Source organism: Peromyscus californicus, unplaced genomic scaffold (genome assembly GCF_007827085.1).
Source record: "Peromyscus californicus insignis strain IS unplaced genomic scaffold, ASM782708v3 Scaffold_5__1_contigs__length_169319896, whole genome shotgun sequence".
Taxonomy (NCBI): Eukaryota; Metazoa; Chordata; class Mammalia; order Rodentia; family Cricetidae; genus Peromyscus; species Peromyscus californicus.
The window spans coordinates 25,223,660-25,242,941 of record NW_026294573.1 but is presented as its reverse complement, the minus strand read 5'-3'; the positions used below and the strand labels follow the sequence as shown (position 1 = coordinate 25,242,941).

The 19,282-nt window shown below is 49.7% G+C and overlaps 1 protein-coding gene across 10 annotated transcripts in view; it reads left to right on the top strand.

Moving 5' to 3' along the window:
- The first annotated feature begins 403 nt into the window (after positions 1-403).
- Positions 404-19,282, top strand: part of Sync (syncoilin, intermediate filament protein) — a 21,432-nt gene continuing 2,553 nt past the window's right edge. The window contains exons 1-5 of one of the 10 annotated variants that reach the window (XR_008213667.1): positions 1,844-2,094; positions 6,425-7,583; positions 14,579-14,663; positions 16,648-16,772; positions 16,944-17,020. Coding sequence is in view for 8 of the 10 variants with exons in the window: in XM_052716171.1 (XP_052572131.1) it covers positions 1,892-2,094; positions 6,425-7,583; positions 16,648-16,772; positions 16,944-17,037 (1,581 nt within the window). In the remaining 2 variants the exon portion in view is untranslated. Of the gene's footprint in view, positions 1,778-1,843; positions 2,095-3,192; positions 3,321-6,424; positions 7,584-14,578; positions 14,664-16,647; positions 18,872-19,282 lie in introns of those variants that run through there. The other 9 variants (XM_052716175.1, XR_008213666.1, XM_052716172.1 and 6 more) reach the window with 9 other exon arrangements.

The window sequence follows — 19,282 nt, the reverse complement described above, 5'->3', positions numbered from 1 at the left end:
ATAAACCCGAGTGTTTCCTACTGTGCTGGGTGCTGTAGAAGGATACGCCGCCGCCGGGTGATGGATAAAGTGGGTGTGTGGATACTGGGGGGGGGGTGCTTCTCTGAGGAGATGACGTGAGGGCTGAGCTCTGAAGGAGTGTGGAAGCTGGAGAAGGCGTTGTAGACAGAGACAGCAGCAAGGACAAAGGTCCAAGCGTGAAGGAGTTTCTGGGACTTGGTAGGGATTCAGTTTTTCACCCTAAGGAGCTTAGTGGGAGCTGCCAGGAGTTAAAGATGCAGCCTTCGGGACATGCCAGCTCCTGGGCAAGGGGGCTGGCGGGTCAGAGGCAGCCCCCCACCCCCCACTCCCCACCCCCGTGAGTGCCGCCCTAGCTGGCGGTTGCCTAGCACCTTCAGTAAACAGCAGGCTGGCAGGCAGGCCTTGCCCATGCTCCCTTCCTTCTCTCTCACTGGCAACAGCTGTCCAGCAAGCAGCTGGAGGCCCTGCCAACACCCTCCCCTGGAATATTTCAGGGGTAAGTCAGAAAATGACCAGCAGCCTCCAAAACGCGTTTTCTCCCATATACCTTACATGGGTATATTGAGCAGCTCTGAGTGCTACGCGCGTGTCCTCTTGGCGCTCTCCAAAACACATGAAATACACAGCCACAGGGGGCACCCTCAGTGCACAGCTGCAGCCACACACCCACCCCTACCCCTCAGCTGCCGCACTGGCACATGTCAGCCCAGTCAGGCTCACACTCACACTCACACACGGTTTCACAGCTGCTTCACAGTCGCTGCAGCCAGTGCCCATTTTCCCTAAGACCACTCACGACTGGCCCAATCGTACACACTCACCCTTGCTGTCAAGTCATACAGCTGCACTTCCGCAAGCCCACACAGGACAGGAATGGAGGAGCCCTGTGGGATATACAACCCTAGATCTGTCTTCTGCTCCACACACAGAACCTTTACCAGATGTTCCCAGCTGTGGGCACATGGAACACAAGCCACAAGCCAACCAGTCAACACATTGGCATCGTTTCTCCTTCTCCATCCCCATCCGCCGCTGCTGCTGCTCAAGGATCTGATTAAACCGGTGTCCAGCCTCCTCCTGGCCCGGGCCTGCGGGAGTGCACAGCATTCTTCTGAAATTGAATCAAAGCCCTCCTCCCTGACACGGGGACCAAGTGGAAAAAAGTAATCAGAGGAAGAATGCCTGGGCCCCAGGTCTGGGAAGGGGCCCAGCAGCTCTTACTGGGGGGAAGGGGAGAGTGCCTTCAGCATGGAAGTCTGCCCGGGACACTGGTGGGCCGAGGACTCAGGCGTGGGTATATGCCTTGACCCACGCTGGCAGAGTCGGAGCCACAAGTGGAGCTGCTCTCCGAAGACCCCAGGAAACCTCCCAGGTTGGGTGGGGGAAGAGACCTGAGTTAAACACAGAACTCAACTTTACGGCCTTAGGCCTTTTTGCAGTTCTTTCTCAGCCCTTCTCTGGCCCCCAGCTGTCCCCAGACGCATGGGGTGTGGCGGGTAACCCCCCTTCTCCAGCAGGCGCCCTGCCCCACCCCTTCACGACAGCTGCGGGACACCGGGAGGGTGGCCGCTCTCCAAGCCCTCGCGCGGGTGGGGATCGCAGGGCGCCGACACGAGGGGTGCCGGGTCCCTCTGGGCACCCCACCACTAAACCTTCCTCCCGCCTCGATCGGGAACTGCTCCCCTGAGACTGCACAGCCCCCCTCCTCTCCTCGCCGAGCAACCCAGGCCAGAAGGAAAGGTGGAGAGAGAAGCAGGTCCGGGAAGCGCCGCTGGGCCTCCCCTCATCCCCCCCCACCCCAACCCCCCATCCCCTCCCACCCTCTCCCCGCCCCCAGGCCCGCAGGGCCGGCGCCCTCCTCCCGCGGGAGATGGTCCGGGCCAAGTGGGCGCGTCCGGCCCGGGTCGCCGGGATCTGGTGTCGGCTGCAGCTGGCAGTGCGGCGGACGCGGGCAGCGGCACAGCCGCCTGCGGAGCCGGCTATTAATAACGCTCCGGGCGAGCGAGCCCGGGGTCGGGCAGTCATGGCCAGTCCGGAACCCCTGCGCGGCGGGGACGGCGCCCGGGCTGCCAGGTAGGCTCCTCCAGGGCCCGTGTCGCCACCCAGTAGCAGAGGGGGCGCTAGGTGGGCTCCCATCCCCCCCCCGCCCCATGGCCTCTTCCTCCTCGCTGTGGGTAGTGGTCCAGCCCGGGTGTGGCACGGGGCGGAGCCACCCGGGGAAGGGAGATGAGAGGCCCTGGCTTGGGGACCTGACACCTCCGGTGGTCTGTGGTATTTTGTGACACTACGGGGGGCCGGGTGAGAATTAATCCTTTCTGGCTATCAACCTGTCAAATTTTTAGTTGGCTCACCAGGCCCAAGAGAGCATGAGTTTTATTTTTATTTTCCTTTATTTCTCATTCACTTGTTCTTGGGGCCCCGGGAGAAACCATTTGAGAATTCACTGTATTTGAGCACCGCTTGGTGCAGCGTTGGGCACCCGCCAGCTTGAAGTTAGAGTCTGTTCGGTCAGCTTGTTCTTCTCCGTGCGGCTCAGGTGGAGGCCTACAGAGGGACGATTCTCCTAGCCCTTCACTGGGTCATGGCTGGACTCAGCAGCTGCCCACAGCGTGGGCCTTACCACTGGTGATTGTGGAGTCGGTCTGCCCCAAGTCACAGTGTGGCCCAGGGACTTCCCAGTTATCAAATTGTGGGAATACTCCCTGGTACCCTCTGTTGTCACGTGAGAAGATAAAGCTGAGCTAGGTCTTAGGACATACATTTGCTTGAGTTGCTTACACACATACTAATATAAGCTGGAAGTCAGACACAAGCTCAGGTGTTTGCGTGAGGTCACATACACATGCAGTCACAGTCGGATGGACAGCGTTAAGGAGTTGTCCAAGTCCTCTGGGGACAGGGACGGAGCGGCAGTGGCGCTGAGGTCGGGGGCCCCAGCTGAGCACTCCCTCTCTCTGCCGGCCTCCTGTAATCTGCTTCTTTGCCAGCTCAGTAGAAAAGCAGCTAGCTGAGGACAACATCTGGTACCCAGGGCGGCAAGGCAGCCCAGCCCAGAAGTCAGGAGGCCTGGGTTCTACACCTCAGACCTGCCACTTGACCTTGGGCAAATTTCCCCTTGGAGTTCAGTTGGTTTCTGCTTGCCTCCCAAGGGCCGCACACTAGGGTACAGACAACTAGCCTGGTCCTCGGGATGTCCACTCTCATCCAATGGACATGTGCCCTGTCATAAGCCACTGCCACTGCTCCCGAAGATGAGCTACATTCAGAATGTCCTGAGGACACAGTGGGCCTTGCTTGAGGTACGGCACAGAGTACATGGAGTTGGAGAATGGCTAGACGTTTGTTAACTAAACCAATTTTCTTTTCTGGGCTGGGAAATGAACCTACTACTTCCTACACGCTAGGCAAATGCTCCCCTTCTCAGACTTATCCCCCACCCAACATGCCCCACCCCTGATCCTAGAAAGACTTTCTGAGCCAGGGGTGGTGGTACATGCCTTTAATTCCAGCACTCTGGAGGCAGAGGCAGGTGGATCTCTCTGAGTTTGACACCAGCCTGGTCTACAAAGCAAGTTCTAGGACAGCCAGGGCAACACAGAGAAACCCTGCCCCGAAAGAAACTAAAGCCAAAAAAAAAAAAGATTCTGACTGTGATGCTCTAAACCCTCTTAGGCCTATGCTTAGCCTTAGGCCGAGGGCCAGGCACTGGGGTCTTCTCTGGAACCTCAGGTGCGTTTCCCACTCTTTGCACTGGCTTGCTAGTCTCTGCACTGGCCATAACAGATGAACAGCCTACATGCAAATGTTTAGAATAGTGCCTTGAACATGGTTAAGTCATTCCAAGGTGGAATATGATGCAAAGGCCATCAGCTGGGAAATTGGGGACTCTGGCAGAGCAGGATAGGTGGGCCTGCCTGCCCGAGCAGGTGCTCCTTCCTAGTGCCAGGAATTATACCTTCTCCGGTAGCTCTGGCTAGTGTTTTTAGGCAGATTGGTATTCAGGAAGTTGCATTTTTTTCAGCTAGATCCTTTAGATATTGTGGGCTCAGAGTAGGAGGTGTGAAAAGTTCCCACATGTTCTGGGTTGCGGGGGTGGTATGAGCTGAGGCTAAAAACGGTGAGTTAGGGCCACCTCTTTAAGACTCTGAAAGCTGGGCATGGTGGCATATGCCTGAAGTCTCAGCACTTGGGAGGCTGAGGCAGGAGGATTGGTAAGACTTCCAGGCCTGGGACTGGAGAGATGGCTCAGCTGTTAAAGGCATTTGTTAAGGGAACCTGGATTGGGTTCCCAGCACCCACATGGTGGCTCACAGCCATCCATAACTCCAGTTCCAGGGGATCTGATGTCCTTTTTTGTTTGTTTGTTAGTTTTTATTTGTTTTGTTTGTTTGAGACAGGGTGTCTCTGTGTAGCCCTGGCTGTCCTGGAACTCACTCTGTAGACCAGGCTGGCCTCGAGATCCACCTGGCTCTGCTCCCCAGTGCTGGGATTAAGGTATGCACCACCACTGCCTGACTCTGATGCCTTTTTTTAACCTTTGAGGGCACCAGGCTATCTGTGGTGCATATACATGCATTCAGGCCAAGCATCCATACATATAAAATAAGTAAATAGTTTAAAAAAAAAAAAAGGAAGCTCTAAGCCAGCTTGGACTACATAGTGAGTATCAGGCCACCCCCAGGGCTTTATAGCAAGACCCTGTCACAAAGGCTTTGCAACTGTGGCATGGAGCAACCATGATGTAGCCAGCTTAATTATGGCTAGACTGAGCTGTAGAGAAGCAAGGAGGCCCATTAGAAGGCGGGTACAGCCAAGTGGTGGTGGTGCACGCCTTTAATCCCAGCACTCGGGAGGCAGAGGCAGGCGGATCTCTGAGTTCGAGGCCAGCCTGGTTTACAGGATGAGTTCCAGGACAGCCAGGACTATTATACAGAGAAACGCTGTCATGAAAAACAAACGAACAAAAAGTAGGCTGGTACTAAACAGAGTAAACGGATCATGGCTTGGACGAGAGCCCTGACAGTGGACTGAAAAAGGTTGGACGGGATTGGAAACTTCCTATGGTAAAGACCGTTTTCAGGGAGGTAGTTGCGTGGAGCAGGAATCAGCAGTGCAGATTTCTAGAACTATAATTTGAGTGCAGCTAAGATGTGGGCAAGTCTGATAGCCCGAGTTCCACCCCAGAACCCCACACGGAAGGAGAGAACTGCCTTTCACAACCTGTTCTCTGACCTCTATATTTACACTGTGGCACACACACTCCCTCCCAACACACACACACACACACACACACACACACACACACACACACACACACACACCCTAAATCAGTAAAATGTAAAAAGAATGTAAATTGGAAGCAGACCTCAGCGATCACCTCCTCCATGCACTTTGTTGTTGTTGTTGTTGACACAGGGTTTCTCTGTGTAGCCCTGGCTGTCCTGGAACTCGCTTTGTAGACCAGGCTGGCCTCAAACTCAGAGATCCGCCTGCCTCTGCCTCCCAAGTGCTGGGATAAAGGTGTGCACCCCCATTGCCTTTAATCCCCTAGTGTGAGTGTTTTTTTTTTTGTTTTTTTTTTTTTGCTTTTATTTATGTTGTTTTTATTTAATTTTTAGAATTTATTTTTGGTATGTATGTGGGGAGGGGTGCATGGGGCCAGAAGAGGGTGTCATACCCCTCTGACCTGGAGTTGCAGGTTGTGAGCCACCCTGAGGGTGCTGGAAAGAAACCAAACCCTGGTCCTCTGCAAGAGCAGCCAGTGCTCTTTACCATAAGCCATCTATCCAGCACCTCCCCCGACCCTTTCAATATTTACTTATTTATTTGGTGCACAGGTGCACTCCTGGAACACCATGTAGAAATCGGTTCTCTCCATTTGGACGCCAAGGATTGAGCTCAGTTTATCGGACTTGGTGGCAAGTGCCTTTATCTGCTGAGTCACTCCCTGAACCCCCTTTGTGTGTGTGTGTGTGTGTGGGGGGCAGATTCTCATGAAACCAGGTTGGCCTCAAACTCTAAGAGGCTGAGAGTGGCCTTGAACTCCTGACCCCCTCCCATCTCCCAGGTGCTGGTACTGCGGGCATGCGCTGTCATCACGCTTGTCTTCCCTTGGTTTTCCAAGACAGGCTTTCTATGTCGCCCCAGTTGTGTAGACCTGTGGAACATCCGGCTGTGTCTGAGAGTGTTTCCCATTCCTGAAGTGACATACACAGAGACTAGCCAGGGGCGTTGTGGTGTCCTCAGGGAATGCGAACAGTGGGCTGTGTGTGGAAGAGGCAGATGGGTGAAGGGGGTAGATGAGAGACTGAGAACCAGCTGCAGCTAGCCCTGAGGTGGAGGCCCTATTGACACATCAACGGGACACGGGCTGCTCTTTCACGGTCCTTCATCTCTCCTGCAGGGAAACGGGCACAGAGGCCAGTTTTCCTCTCCAAGACTCCGAATCCCCAAAGGAGGCCATGACTTTCAGCCCAGAGGCCACTCTATCTTTGGAGGGGACTGTGAACCTAGAAGACATTCTCTATCTGGGGGACTCAGTGGACTTTGAAGAGAGTCTCTGCGTGGGAGAGTCTGAGAAGCCAGAGGAGACACTATTTATCGAAGAATCGAGGCAGCCAGAGGAGGCTCTGGACCTGGAAGAGCCGGTGAGTCCAGAGGAGACCCTGCTTGTGGAGGAACCTGTGAGGCCAGAGGAGGAACAATTTTCAGAGGAGCCTGTGGAGCCAGCTAAGAGCCCAAGCCCAGAGCAGACTGCTTGTGAGGGAGAGACGGTGGCCACGGAGGAAAGCCTTCCAGCTCCGCTGAGTCCCAGCACAGAGGAGACCCTCAGCATGGAGGACCTGGAGTTGCTGGAAGGCCGTTTCCAGCAATGTGTGCAAGCTGTATCCCAGTTGGAAGAGGAGAGGGACCAGCTTATCCATGAGCTGGTGCTGCTCCGGGAACCAGCTCTCCAGGAGGTGCAGCAAGTCCACCAGGACATCCTGGCTGCCTACAAGCTGCACGCGCAGGCAGAGCTGGAGCGGGATGGGCTCAGGGAAGAGATCCGGATGGTGAAACAGAAGCTTTTTAAGGTGACCAAGGAATGTGTGGCCTACCAATACCAGCTGGAGTGCCGTCAGCAGGAGGTGGCTCAGTTTACCGACTGCAGGGAAGCGCTGACCACCAGGGCAGCCCAGCTCTCCGGAGAACTGACCCAGCTCCGAGATGCCTATCAGAAACAGAAGGAGCAGTTACAGGAACAGCTGGAGGCACCCCCGACCCAGAGTGATGGGCACTTTCTCCAGGAGAGTCGGCGGCTGTCGACCCAGTTTGAAAATCTCATGGCGCAGAGCCGCCAGGGCCTGGAAGAGGAGTATGAGCCCCAGCTGCTGCGGCTCCTGGAGAGGAAAGAGGCAGGGGCCAAAGCTCTACAGGACACCCAAGCAGAGATCCAAAAGATGAAGGAGGCCCTGAGACCCCTGCAAGCAGAGGCCCGGCAGCTCCACCTTCAGAACAGGAACCTGGAGGACCAGATCACACTCGTGAGGCAAAAACGCGATGAAGAGGTTCAACAGTACAGGGTAGGCCCCTTGGCTGTGTGAGAGACTATGTAGTTCAGGCTGGCCTGGAGACCTTGAGGCCTTCCTGCCTCAGCCTTCTGAGGGCTGGCATTTTAGGTGTGTGCCACCATAGCCAGCAAAAGGGACATCTTTTAGGTGAAGGGAAGTCTGATGTCTTTTTTTTTTTTTTTCCTCCCTTCCAAGACAAGGTTTCTCTGTGTAGCCCTGGCTGGCCTGGAACTCACTCTGTAGACCAGGCTAGTCTCAAACTTAGAGGTCCACCTGCCTCACTGCCTCATCCTCCTGAGTGTTGGGACTAAAGGCATGTGCCACCACGCCCAGGCAGGCCTAATGTCTTTGGGGCTGGGATTACCATTCAGTGTGAATGAAGAGCCTGTTCTTGGGTCCACTAACTCATTCTTTTCCTCTGCCCTGTATTCATTTCATTTGGTTAAGGCTCTACCACTGAACCATATTCCCTCCCCACCCTCTTTTAAAAGATTTTACTATTTTTATTTTATGAGTATGGATGTTTTATCTGCATGTATGTATATGCACCATGTGCATGCAGTGCCCAGGGAAGCCAGAAGAGGGCACTGGATCCCCTGGGACTGTGGTTACAGATGGTTGTGTGCTACCTACCGTGAGGGTGCTGGGAACTGAACTCAGGCCTTCTGCAAGAACAGCAAGCGCTCTTATCCCGTGAGCCATCTCTCTAGCCTCACATCCTAGCCTGACAGTTATTTTCACTCTTGGTTTATATAGCTGTGTGTGTGTGGCAGCGGCGGTGGCGGGGGGGGGGGGGGGGGGGGGGGAGTGGATGCTGGGGATTGAACCCAGGCAAACTCTCTACCGTGGACCTTTATCCACAATCCTCTTTTTTTTAAAAAATACATTTTTAAGATTTATTTATTTTATGAACATGATGCTCTATCTGCATGTATACCTGCAGGCCAGAAGAGGGCATCAGATCCCATTACAGATGGTTGTGAGTCACCATGTGGGTGCTGGGAATTGAACTCAGGACCTCTGGAAGAGCAGCTAATGCTCTTGACCACTGAGCCATCTCTCTAGTCCCCCACAACCCTCTTTTAACTTGAGACAGGTCTTGAATTTGAGCTCTCCCTGCCTCCCATGTAGCTAGGATTGCAAGCCTATACTGCCAGGATAAATGGGCTACCACACCTGACTTGGATTCTTAGGTTTTATAGACATGGAAACTGAGGCTCAGTAACGTAGCCCAGCCCTAAGTATTTCAGTGCCCCTTCCTTTTCTTTCATGGAAGCCTTTTCTAATTCTGACGGAACAGTGAATCATGCTTGCTAGTACACGGAGAGCTTGGAGAGGCCGAGTGCAGTGAGTTCATTCCGTCCTCTCCCAGCCACATTCACCCTCAAGTACCACCTGTCCATCCTCCCGCTTCAAGCTGTCCAGGCTTTGGGATGGAATCTCTGCATTTCCCTTTTTTGTACATGCCACCGTATCCTCTGTATCTGAGTTATTTCTGATTAAGTGTGAGCCAGTTCTAACCCCTTTTTAGAAGAGTAGGATATAAATACTGAGTGAATAAACAATTACGTCTGCCGCAGCCCAGACTGGGCGTGCAGGTTGGGGCTATCTTTACTTATCGCCTTTTATTCTCGGCCATGCACTTAGGGGACACATCAGCCACATGCTGAGTTACGTGTTGCTAGGCATGCCGAGAATACTTTCATGTGGGGCCTTTCACAGCCCGGTTTTGTTTTCTTTTCAGACAGGGTCTCAAGTAGCCCAGACTAGCTTCAAAGTAAATGTGACCTGGAGCTCCTGATACTCCTGTCTCCCTCTGGTGTGTAGGCCGTTAGCTTGTCATCCTCCAGCCTCAGCCCCCAAATCCTGGTAGTATAGCTATGTACTATCAAGTTTAATTTTCTATTTTTTTGAAACATGTATTTTCTTGGATAAACTTAAAATTGTATGTCCTTCCCTTAAGAGAAATCTTGAAAATGGCTGCAGTTTGCTGAGTGTCTTACTGTAGTATTTATTATTCTTCAAAAGATTTTAACTTTATTTATTTATTTGAGACAGGGTTTATGTGTAGCCCTGGCTGTCCTGGAACTCACTCTGTAGTCCAGGCTGGCCTCGAACTCACAAAGATCCTCCTGCCTCTGCCTCCCCAGTGCTGGGATTAAAGACGTACGCCACTATGCCTGGCTAAGATTTTATTTTTAATTATGTGTATTGTTTGGGTAAGTGCACGTGAGTGTGGTGCCCTCAGAGGCTAGAGCATGGGATCCCTTGGGAGTTGGACTTACAGGAGGTTGAGAGCTGCTGAGGTGGGTACTGGGAATAGAATTCAGGTCTTCTACAAGGACCACCTCTGGCCCTGTGTATGCTGGTTTGGGACAGTGTCCCACTGTAGAGTGCATGCTGGCCCCAAACTCTAGTCTGTCTCAGCCTCAAGTGCTAAGGTTCCAAGACCTATGCCACCATGCCTAGCTCCAAATTCTTTTTCTGAAAGGGCTCCTAAACAGTATTTGCCAAATACTCTCTTACGTCATTGTGGTTACTTTTCAAGGGTGCTCTGGAATTTCTCAGGCTGGGCTTGAACTCTTAAGAGTCAGTTTGCTGATATTACCACCTCCATCATCCATCCATTCACTGTTTCTAAGTGTCTAGTATGAATCAGGCTAAGGCGCTGGCAAGAAATTGAGGACATAATCGGGGATGAGCTGCTGTTTGCTGTCTGGGAGGGACGCCAGACAAAGTGAACATTTTCATAAAATCCAAACATCCTTGATGTTAAAGAGGCTTCCTAAGTTGGGGAGGTAGCTCAGCAGTAGAGTGCTTGCTTAGTCTGGGTTTGACTTCTGGCACTGCACACACAAAAAGAGAAATGAAGCCCGACATGGTGGCGTGCACCTTTAATACCAGCATTCAGGATGCAAAGGCAGGTGGATCTCTGAATTGGAAGCCAGCCTGGTCTATATAGTGAGTTCTAATCCCACCCCCCATCCCACCAAAAAGGCTTGATTTGAGGTGGTTAAATATGAAAGTCTTAGTGAAGTATGAAGTTTGAAGTGAACATATTTCAGTGTGCTGAGCAGTGGAACAGTGCTAGGAACGAGACTCTGGATAGATGGATGACGTAGGCATGCTCACTCTTGCCTGGAGAAACAAGGGGATGCTGGGCGGTGGTGGCGCACACCTTTAATCCCAGCACTCGGGAGGCAGAGCCAGGCGGATCTCTGTGAGTTCGAGGCCAGCCTGGTCTACAGAGCGAGATCCAGGACAGGCTCCAAAGCTACACAGAGAAACCATGTCTCAGAAAAAAAAAACAAACGAAAAAACAAACAAAAAAACAATAGCTACTATGTTCTAGAAAGTTCTCCACAGAGCTCATTTACTTCTTATACCCCTGGGAGGTATAAAATGTTTGGAAACTGAGTAGAGAGGGGAGACCGAGAAGCAATTTGTCCAGCCTTCTGCAGTTCCAGAGGGATGGCATGAGGAGGTAACCAAGTGATGTAAGCCTGCCCACCAAATGGATAAGTGAAGATTCCAGGCAGAGGGGACAGCTCATCCGCTCATGGAAGTGGGTCGTAAGGAATGAATAGACGACAGACGGGTGGAGTGATAGACGTAACTAAGTTTACATCAGTAATGTCCTTTTTTGTCTGTCTGTGTGTAGGTATGCTCTCGCCACCTTGTCCCCATGAGATCTCTTACTGAACATGGAGCTGTGCTAGTAGTACCCAGCTCCCACCCCCACCCCCAGGGTTAGGATCCCCAGATGTGTGTGGTCCCATTTGAGCTTGTTGTAAATGCTCTGGAGATTTGAACTCACGTCCTCCTGCCTCTGCGCCAAGCACTCAACTGCTGAGTCATCTTCCTCACCCAAGTTTTCACTAAAGTCCAGACCCCTCCCTAACTCCAAATACTATTTCAAAAATTATTTGACAGCCAGGTGGTGGTGGTGGTGGTGGTGGTGGTGGTGGTGGTGGTGGTGGTGGTGCACACCTTTAATCCTGGTACTTGAGAGGCAGAGGCAGGTGGATCTCTGTGAGTTCAAGGCCAGCCTGGTCTACAGAGTAAGTTGCAGGACAGCCAGGGCTATAAAGAGACAGCCTGTGTCAAAAAACAAAAACAAACAAAAAACCCAACCCAAACCAAACACCCCCAAAACTTCTTGGTTGGTTTCCTTTGTGTACATAATATATTCTGATCACTTTCACCCACCCCTGTTCTTCCCTCACCTCTGATAGCCTCTCCTTTCTTCATGGTTTTGTTTTTGTAAAAGTATTTGGCACAGCATGTGGAGTGCAGGCCCTTCAGTTTGGCCTTCTGGGGCTTCGCAGAGAAGTCAGCAGAGTCTGTCTAAGGACAGTACCAGAGTAATGGCGGGGAGCTCGGAGCCAACAGCAAATCCTGGCTCTGCTCCCTCACAGGTAAGACAGGATCATACCCGATTTTAACCAAAAGGCCAAGAGGGATTTCTGGGGCTGGAGAGATGGCCGGTGGCTGAGAGACCTTGCTGATCTTGCAGAGGTCATTTCTGGTATCTGCATAAGGCAGTTTACACCTTCCTGTAACTCCAGCTCCAAGGGATCCATGCCCTTTTCTGACTAACCTAGGCACTGCATGCACATGATGCACATATACATACACTGAGGTACAGATGAGTGTGTATTATTATTATTTTTTTTTTTTTGGTTTTTCGAGACAGGGTTTCTCTGTGTAGCTTTGCGCCTCTCCTGGTACTCGCTTTGGAGACCAGGCTGGCCTCGAACTCACAGAGATCCACCTGGCTCTGCCTCCCGAGTGCTGGGATTAAAGGCGTGCGCCACCACCGCCCGGCGAGTGTGTATTATTTTTAAGAAATAGGATTGATGGTCACTTCACAGGTTGCATCGAATGAGCTAATTAATGTAAAACTCTTACAGTGGTGCCAGGATCATAGCTACACAGTACTACACAGTATTTTTTTTTTTTTTTCTTTTTTTACCCCGAGACAGGGTTTCTCTGTGCAGCTTTGGCGCCTGTCCTGGATCTCACTCTATAGACCAGGCTGGCCTCAAAGTCACAGAGATCCGCCTGCCTCTGCCTCCCAAGTGCTGGGATTAAAGGTGTGCGCCACCAAACCCGGCCACAGTATTTTTTGAGACAGGGTCTCTCTACATAGTTTCACTACCCTGGAACTATAGACCAGGCTGACCTTGAAATCAGAGATCCCCTTGTTTCTGTATACATATCATATCTATCTATCTTTATTTTTTTTTTTTTTCTTCGAGACAAGGTTTCTCTGTGTAATGGCCTTGGCTGTCAAGGAACTCACTCTGTAAACCAGGATGGCCTTGAACTCACAGAGTGCTGGGATTAACAACATGTATCACCACTACTGGCCAGCTGACTTTAGAGTTTATTAAAGAATACTAATGGGCTGGAGAGATGGCTCAGCAGTTAAGAACACTGACTGCTCTTCCAGAGGACCTGGGTTCAGTTCCCAGCACCTACACGGCAGCTCATAACTGTCTGTAACTCCAAGATCTGACACCCTCATACAGACATAGATGCAGGCAAAACACCAATGTACATTTAAAAAAAACTAACATGTTAAGCAAGCCCAGTGTGGTGGCTCACATCTTTAATTCCAGCACTTGGAGGGCAGAAGCAGGTTATCTCTGAATTCAGAGTCAGCCTGGTCTACATATTGAGACTATCTGGAAAACAACCACAATACACAATTTAAGAGAAAGTACTTGGGGAAAGACATCAGAGAGTGAGTTACTGGCTTGTTTTGCTCCTCCTGCCTTAACATCCCATGTGCTGGAGTTCCAGGGGTGAGCCACCATGCCCAGCCTTAACATTTTCCCTTTAACCCAAGTCTTCTTGTGAAGTCAAGAACTAGAGTAACAAGGAATGCAACTAGACAATGGCCAAAGGAATCACTGTGGAGGGAGACACGCCCACGGAGTGACAGTGAACAAAGACACTGTCTCACCTACATGTTTAGGCAGGCTTTATGCTATTTCCTATAGTATTTGATTTTTATTTATTTTTGAGGTAGGGTCTCCCTCTGTAGTCTTGGCTGTCCTAGGGAATTAAAGGCATATACCACCACACCCCATTTAGTCTTTGATACTTTAAATTATTTATTAATTATGAGTGTGTAAGTCTGTGTAAGTATATACACACTGGTGCAGGTGCCCAGAGGCCAGTCAATGGATCCCCAAAAGCTCGAGTTGCCAGCAGTTTTGAGTTATCTGACCTGAGTGCTGGAACTAAACTTGGATTCCCTACAAAAGTACTGTGATACTTAAATTCTATTTATTTGGTTTTTCGAGACAGGGTTTCTCTGTTTAACAGCTCTGCCTGTCTCTGTAGCCCAGCCTGGCCTTGAACTCAGAGATCTGCCTGCCTCTGCCTCTCAGTGCTGGGATTAAAGGCGTGCGCCACCACCGCCCAGCATCAAGTACTCTTAAACATTGAGCCATCTCACCAGTTGATGGTGGCACACACCTTTAATCCCAATGCTCAGGAGGCAGAAGCAGGCATACATCTAAGTTTAGGGCTAGTCTGGTCTGGTCTACAGAGCAAGTTCCAGAACAGGCAGGACTACACAGAGAAACCCTGTCTTGAAAAACCTAAACCAAACACTGAGCCATTTCTCCAGTCACACACCACCCTTACCCCCCCTTCTTTTAATAACAGGGTCTACTGGCTAGGAAGTCGCTCTGTGGATCAGGTGACTTCCACTCACCTGCCCCTGCTTCCCCATAAAGGTGGCCTGCTCCACCCAGCTGTGATGGTCTTCATTGACCAGGTGGTGGAGAGTCACTGATTAGCTCGACTGCAGAGCCTCCAGGTACCTGCCTGTCTGCGCCTCCCCAACACTGGGACTGTACACACATCACCAGTCTTTCCCCCATGATTCATGGAGGTTCGCATAGTGTGTGGCCAGCACTTTAAAAGCAATTTCCCCATTTATTCATTCACTCATTCTGTTTTTCAGGTTGTTTTTTTGTTTTTTGAGACAGGTTCTCTACATAGGTTTATCTGTCCTGGAACTCTGTATGTGGAGCAAGCTGGTATTGAACTCACAGAGCTCTACTGGGATTAAAGGTGTGTGTCACCACACCCAGCATTCCCCCCCCCCCCCCAGATGGTCTCCTGGACTCCAGGCTGTCCTCCTAACTCACTGTGATCAAGAATGAGTGCTGGCGTCATAGGCAAGCATCACCATGCTGTCTTTATGTATCAATGCAGCATCACCCCACCCCTGTGCTTTGCCTTACTAAAACTGGGGCAGTGAGAAACCTCCCTTCAGATGCCACATGTGTGGTCATATATGTGTGGTCCCCAAGGCAGGGCTGGACACTATAAAAAAGATCTTCTGATAGTGTTGGTTAAAGGTGAGCTTCAATAAGTGTCCAGTATCACAGGCGAAATGTGCCTCAGTGTAGTATCAAAGCTGACTCAGTTCAGAACTCCTTCTATTAATAGCAGTACCCAAAACAGATTCTTAGTATTTCTCAACTGCCCTTACAGTCTACCTCCGTACGGCAATACCCTGTCCCCAGTGCCCCACCCTTTTGAGACAAGGTTACATACAGCCCTTGCTGGCCTGGAACTCCTGATTCTGCCTCCACCACCAAAATGCATATGCCACAATTTATGCTGTGCTAGGGGCCAAAAGGCACTCTACCAAGTGAGCTCACTCTGATCCTTCAAGGATCCAAGCCAGACTTGCTGAACCTTCATTACCTCAAGGCTCAAAGTAGTAGAGTACTCAACTGGTATCTTCTGCACCACACATTATCATCCTATTTAAAAAAAAAAAAGTTGTGTCTTATGTAGTCCAGGCTGGCCCTAGATTCATTATGGAACTTTAGAGAGCCTCTAGCACCCACCTTCAGAGTGCACTGCCACGCCCAGTCCTTACACGACTTTTCCTGTTAGTGCTGAGGGTCATTAGGGTGTGGGCATGAGGCAAGTGTTCTACCACTGAACTCTAGCCCCTTTATTCAGGTTGGACTCTGGTTTTAGTTGTGAAATGATTTTTAAACCTTAAAGAATCTCAACTGATGAAAGTACAGATAAATCCTTAACACCTTCCAACCCATATAAAGTTAAAAATACCTTAATGTTTCTAGAAGAAAGTTATAAATTATGAAGAATGTCAACAACTGATAGTGTTAATGTCAGACACTAAACCCTTGAATACCTTTTATTTTGTTCAAGATTTATTCATTTTGTCTTGCCTGAATGTATGTATGTGCACATGTGTGCTCGGTACCCACAGAGGCGAGAAAAGGGTATCACATCACCCCCAACTGGAGCCTAGAACTATATACCAATGGTTGTGAACCATTGCGTGGGCGCTGGGAATCCAACCTGGGTCCTGTGAGTAACAATTGCTCTTAACATCTGAGCCACCTCTCTGGCTCCCTTTTCACTGTTGTAAAGATTTATGTAATAAAGCTTCAAGTCCAGACAGGGTCCCTATGTAGTAGCCCTGGCTGGCCTGGAACTTGGAGACCCACCTGCTACAGCCTCTGGAGTGCTGGGATGGAAGGTGTCTGACATCACTGCTCAGCATTTTCAAAGTTGTGTCAGTCACTTTGTCTCTATACCACTTCTCAGAACTAGTTTTTTCTGTTTTCTGAGACAGGGTTTCTCTATGTAGCCTTGGCTGGGATTAAAAGTGTGAGCTACCACTGCCAGGCCTCAGAACTTGTTTCTTAACCTATCCTATGAAGGTAGTGTCAATCTCAGTATCACTATAAATACTCAGTGATACAGGGAGGCCATATTGGTGCATCCCTTTAATCCTAGCACTAAAGAGGCAGAGGCAGAGGCAGAGGCAGGTGGATCTCTGAGTTCGAGCCCAACCCGGTCTACAGATCATATTCCAGACAGCCAAGGCTACACAGAGAAACCGTGTGTGTGTGTGTGTGTGTGTGTGTGTGTGTGTGTGTGTGTGTGTGTGTGTGTGTGTATGTACACGTACCAACCAACGAATTGGTAAAAAATCAAAAAGCGATGTTCAAGTGCTTAATTTAAGATAGCAGATGTGAGATGTTTACTGTCTGGCCATCCTGTGCAGGAGCAGCTGGAGGAGATGGAGGAGAGGCAGAGACAGTTACGAAGTGGAGTGCAAGTCCAGCAACAGAAGAACAAAGAGATGGAGCAGCTGAGGACCAGCCTTGCTGAAGAGCTTTCAACATATAAGTCAGTTTTCTCTGCTTCCCAAGTCTCATCTACAATTGACTGAGGATGGTGGGGGGGGGGGGCCCTCTGGGAATATTTTATTTAACAAAGGAAAACAAAATCACTTGGGGAAATGACTTTCAAATTGTGTCCACCCATGGACAGTTAGAAAACAGCTCTCTCTTTTTAAAGGGCTATGCTACCCAGGAGTCTGGAACAGGCTGATGCATCGACTCCTCAGGCAGGTGGAGTGGAGGCACAACCTGAAGGTGATCTTTGTGGGTAGATGACAGTGACGTTTGCTCATGATTACTGCTCTCCTAACAGTACTAACTAATGCCTTATTCTGGAGGGTCTTACTGTGACCCTTGCTTGGGATCCTCTTACCTCAATCTGCATAGAGTTACCGGCATGTGCCTCTGTACCTGGTTACTTAATACCCTTCTATTATTATTTTTAATGTAGTCTCACTATGTAGCTGAAGCTGGCTTTGTATTCATGGCAGAACTCCTAGCTTTAGCCTCTCAAGTACTACCTCTTAATTAATGAAATAACAAATAATTTAAGGATAGTACATGTCTCAAAAATACCTAAGGTCAAGCAGAATTGATTTGGAAAACTGTTGAGACAGGGTTTCTCTGTGTAGCCTTGGCTGTCCTGGAACTCACTCTGTAGACCAGGCTGGACTTGGACTCACAGAGACCCTCCTGCCTCTGTCTCCTGAGTGCTGGGATTAAAGGCGGGTGCCACCACTGCCAGGCTCAAAATTTTAATTTTTTTGAGACAGTGTTTCTCTGTGTAACAGCCCTAGCTGTCCTATCTCTTTCAAGACCAGACTGGCCTTGAACTCACAGAAATCTGTCTGCCTCTGCCTCTCAAGTGCTGGGATTAAAGGCATGAAAAAGCTTTAATTTTTAATGGAACTTAAAATTATTTAGCCATTTTGCTGGGCCTCACCAATGATGTTTCTTTGAGACAGGGTCTCACCATGTAGCTTTGGTTGGCTTTGCTACGTATGCCATGCTGGCCTTGAACTCCGAGATTCACTTTCCTCGGTCTTCCAAGTACTTGGATTAAGGGTATACACTACCATGACCGTCAAGATACATCATCTAGTGACCAGAGATGGCTCAGTAGTTTAAGAGCGCCTGCTGAGGACACAGGTTTGGCTCCCAGAACTCACATGGCACCTCACAATGGTCTATAAAGCTCCAGTTCTAGAGGAGCTGATGCCCTCTTCTGGCCTTTGTAAGCACCAGGCACAGGCATACACACAGGAAAAACACTCACTCATATAAAATTTAAAAAATTCAAAGCAAACGAAATCCAGGCTCTAGCTACATCCTTCCCCAACCCTGGCACTCAGTTTCCCTGGTACAGCACAAAAGACAACCTATTATCACACTAAGACTGACAAGAGGCCAACGAGAATTACTAATTTAAAAACCACTGACTGAGGACATTCAGAGCCCAAACTCCTTAGTCAATGTATAAATAATCACCCACCGTGTCCATTCATTTCTGTGTCAAGAGTGGGTTTGTGTGAGGACAGTGCCCACGGAGTGCAGAAATTAGAGGCAGTTACAAGCTGCCCCGTGTGGGTGCCGGGAACCAAACTCATGCCTCTGGAAGAGCTCTTAACTGCTAAACCATCTCTCCTGCCCCTATTTTTTATATAATCAAAACCACAAAGGCTGTGGATTCTGTAGTTGGGAAGTTTTAGGGCCTAGTATCTTTCAACCAAACCACGAGTCTAGCTATTCAGAAAGTTGAGGCAGGAACATCACATGTTCTAGCCTGCCTGATTAAACAGATCCTGCCTCAAAAAATAAGTTTATCAGAAGGGCTGGGAGAATATAGCTCAGTGATAGGTTGCTCACTTGGCTTCTACGGGACCGTAATTTAATCCCAAGCATTGAAAACACATCACACAACACACTCTCTCATGTATATAACTCAGTAGTGGAATGCTTGTCCAGCATGCATGACAGCAAGTTCTATAACCAGGAAGGGAAAAACAAAAAGCCTGTCAAAGTTGTATAGAATACAGATGTCTACCCATTTCCTTTTCTTTCCTGGTTAAATATGGATACAAACTGGTAAGTAATTACTTCAACTGATTCTTTCTGTAAGTTTCTAGATTTTCTTCTATGGTTATGCGGCTCATCTGGAGTTATAACCCTGCATCGAGGACAATGATCTGATAAACGTCTTTGTATGGACAGTAAAGGATAACCATCAACCCAAACAAAGATGATTAGAGCTGAGAATGCAGCTCAACTGGTAGAGTACATATGTGCCATGAACAAAGCCTTGGGTTCAAGCTCCAGCACTGCATAAACTGTAATCTAGCACCTGTGAGATGGAGACAAAAGCATTCTAAGTTCAAGTCCATCCTTGGCCATAAAGAGTTCCAGGATAGCCTGGGCTAAAGGAGACTGTTTCAGAAAGGATAGACTGAAGCTGGAGATGGCCCAGTGCTTTAGAGCACTTGTTCTTGCAGAGGACCTAGGTTTGATTCCCAGAGCCCA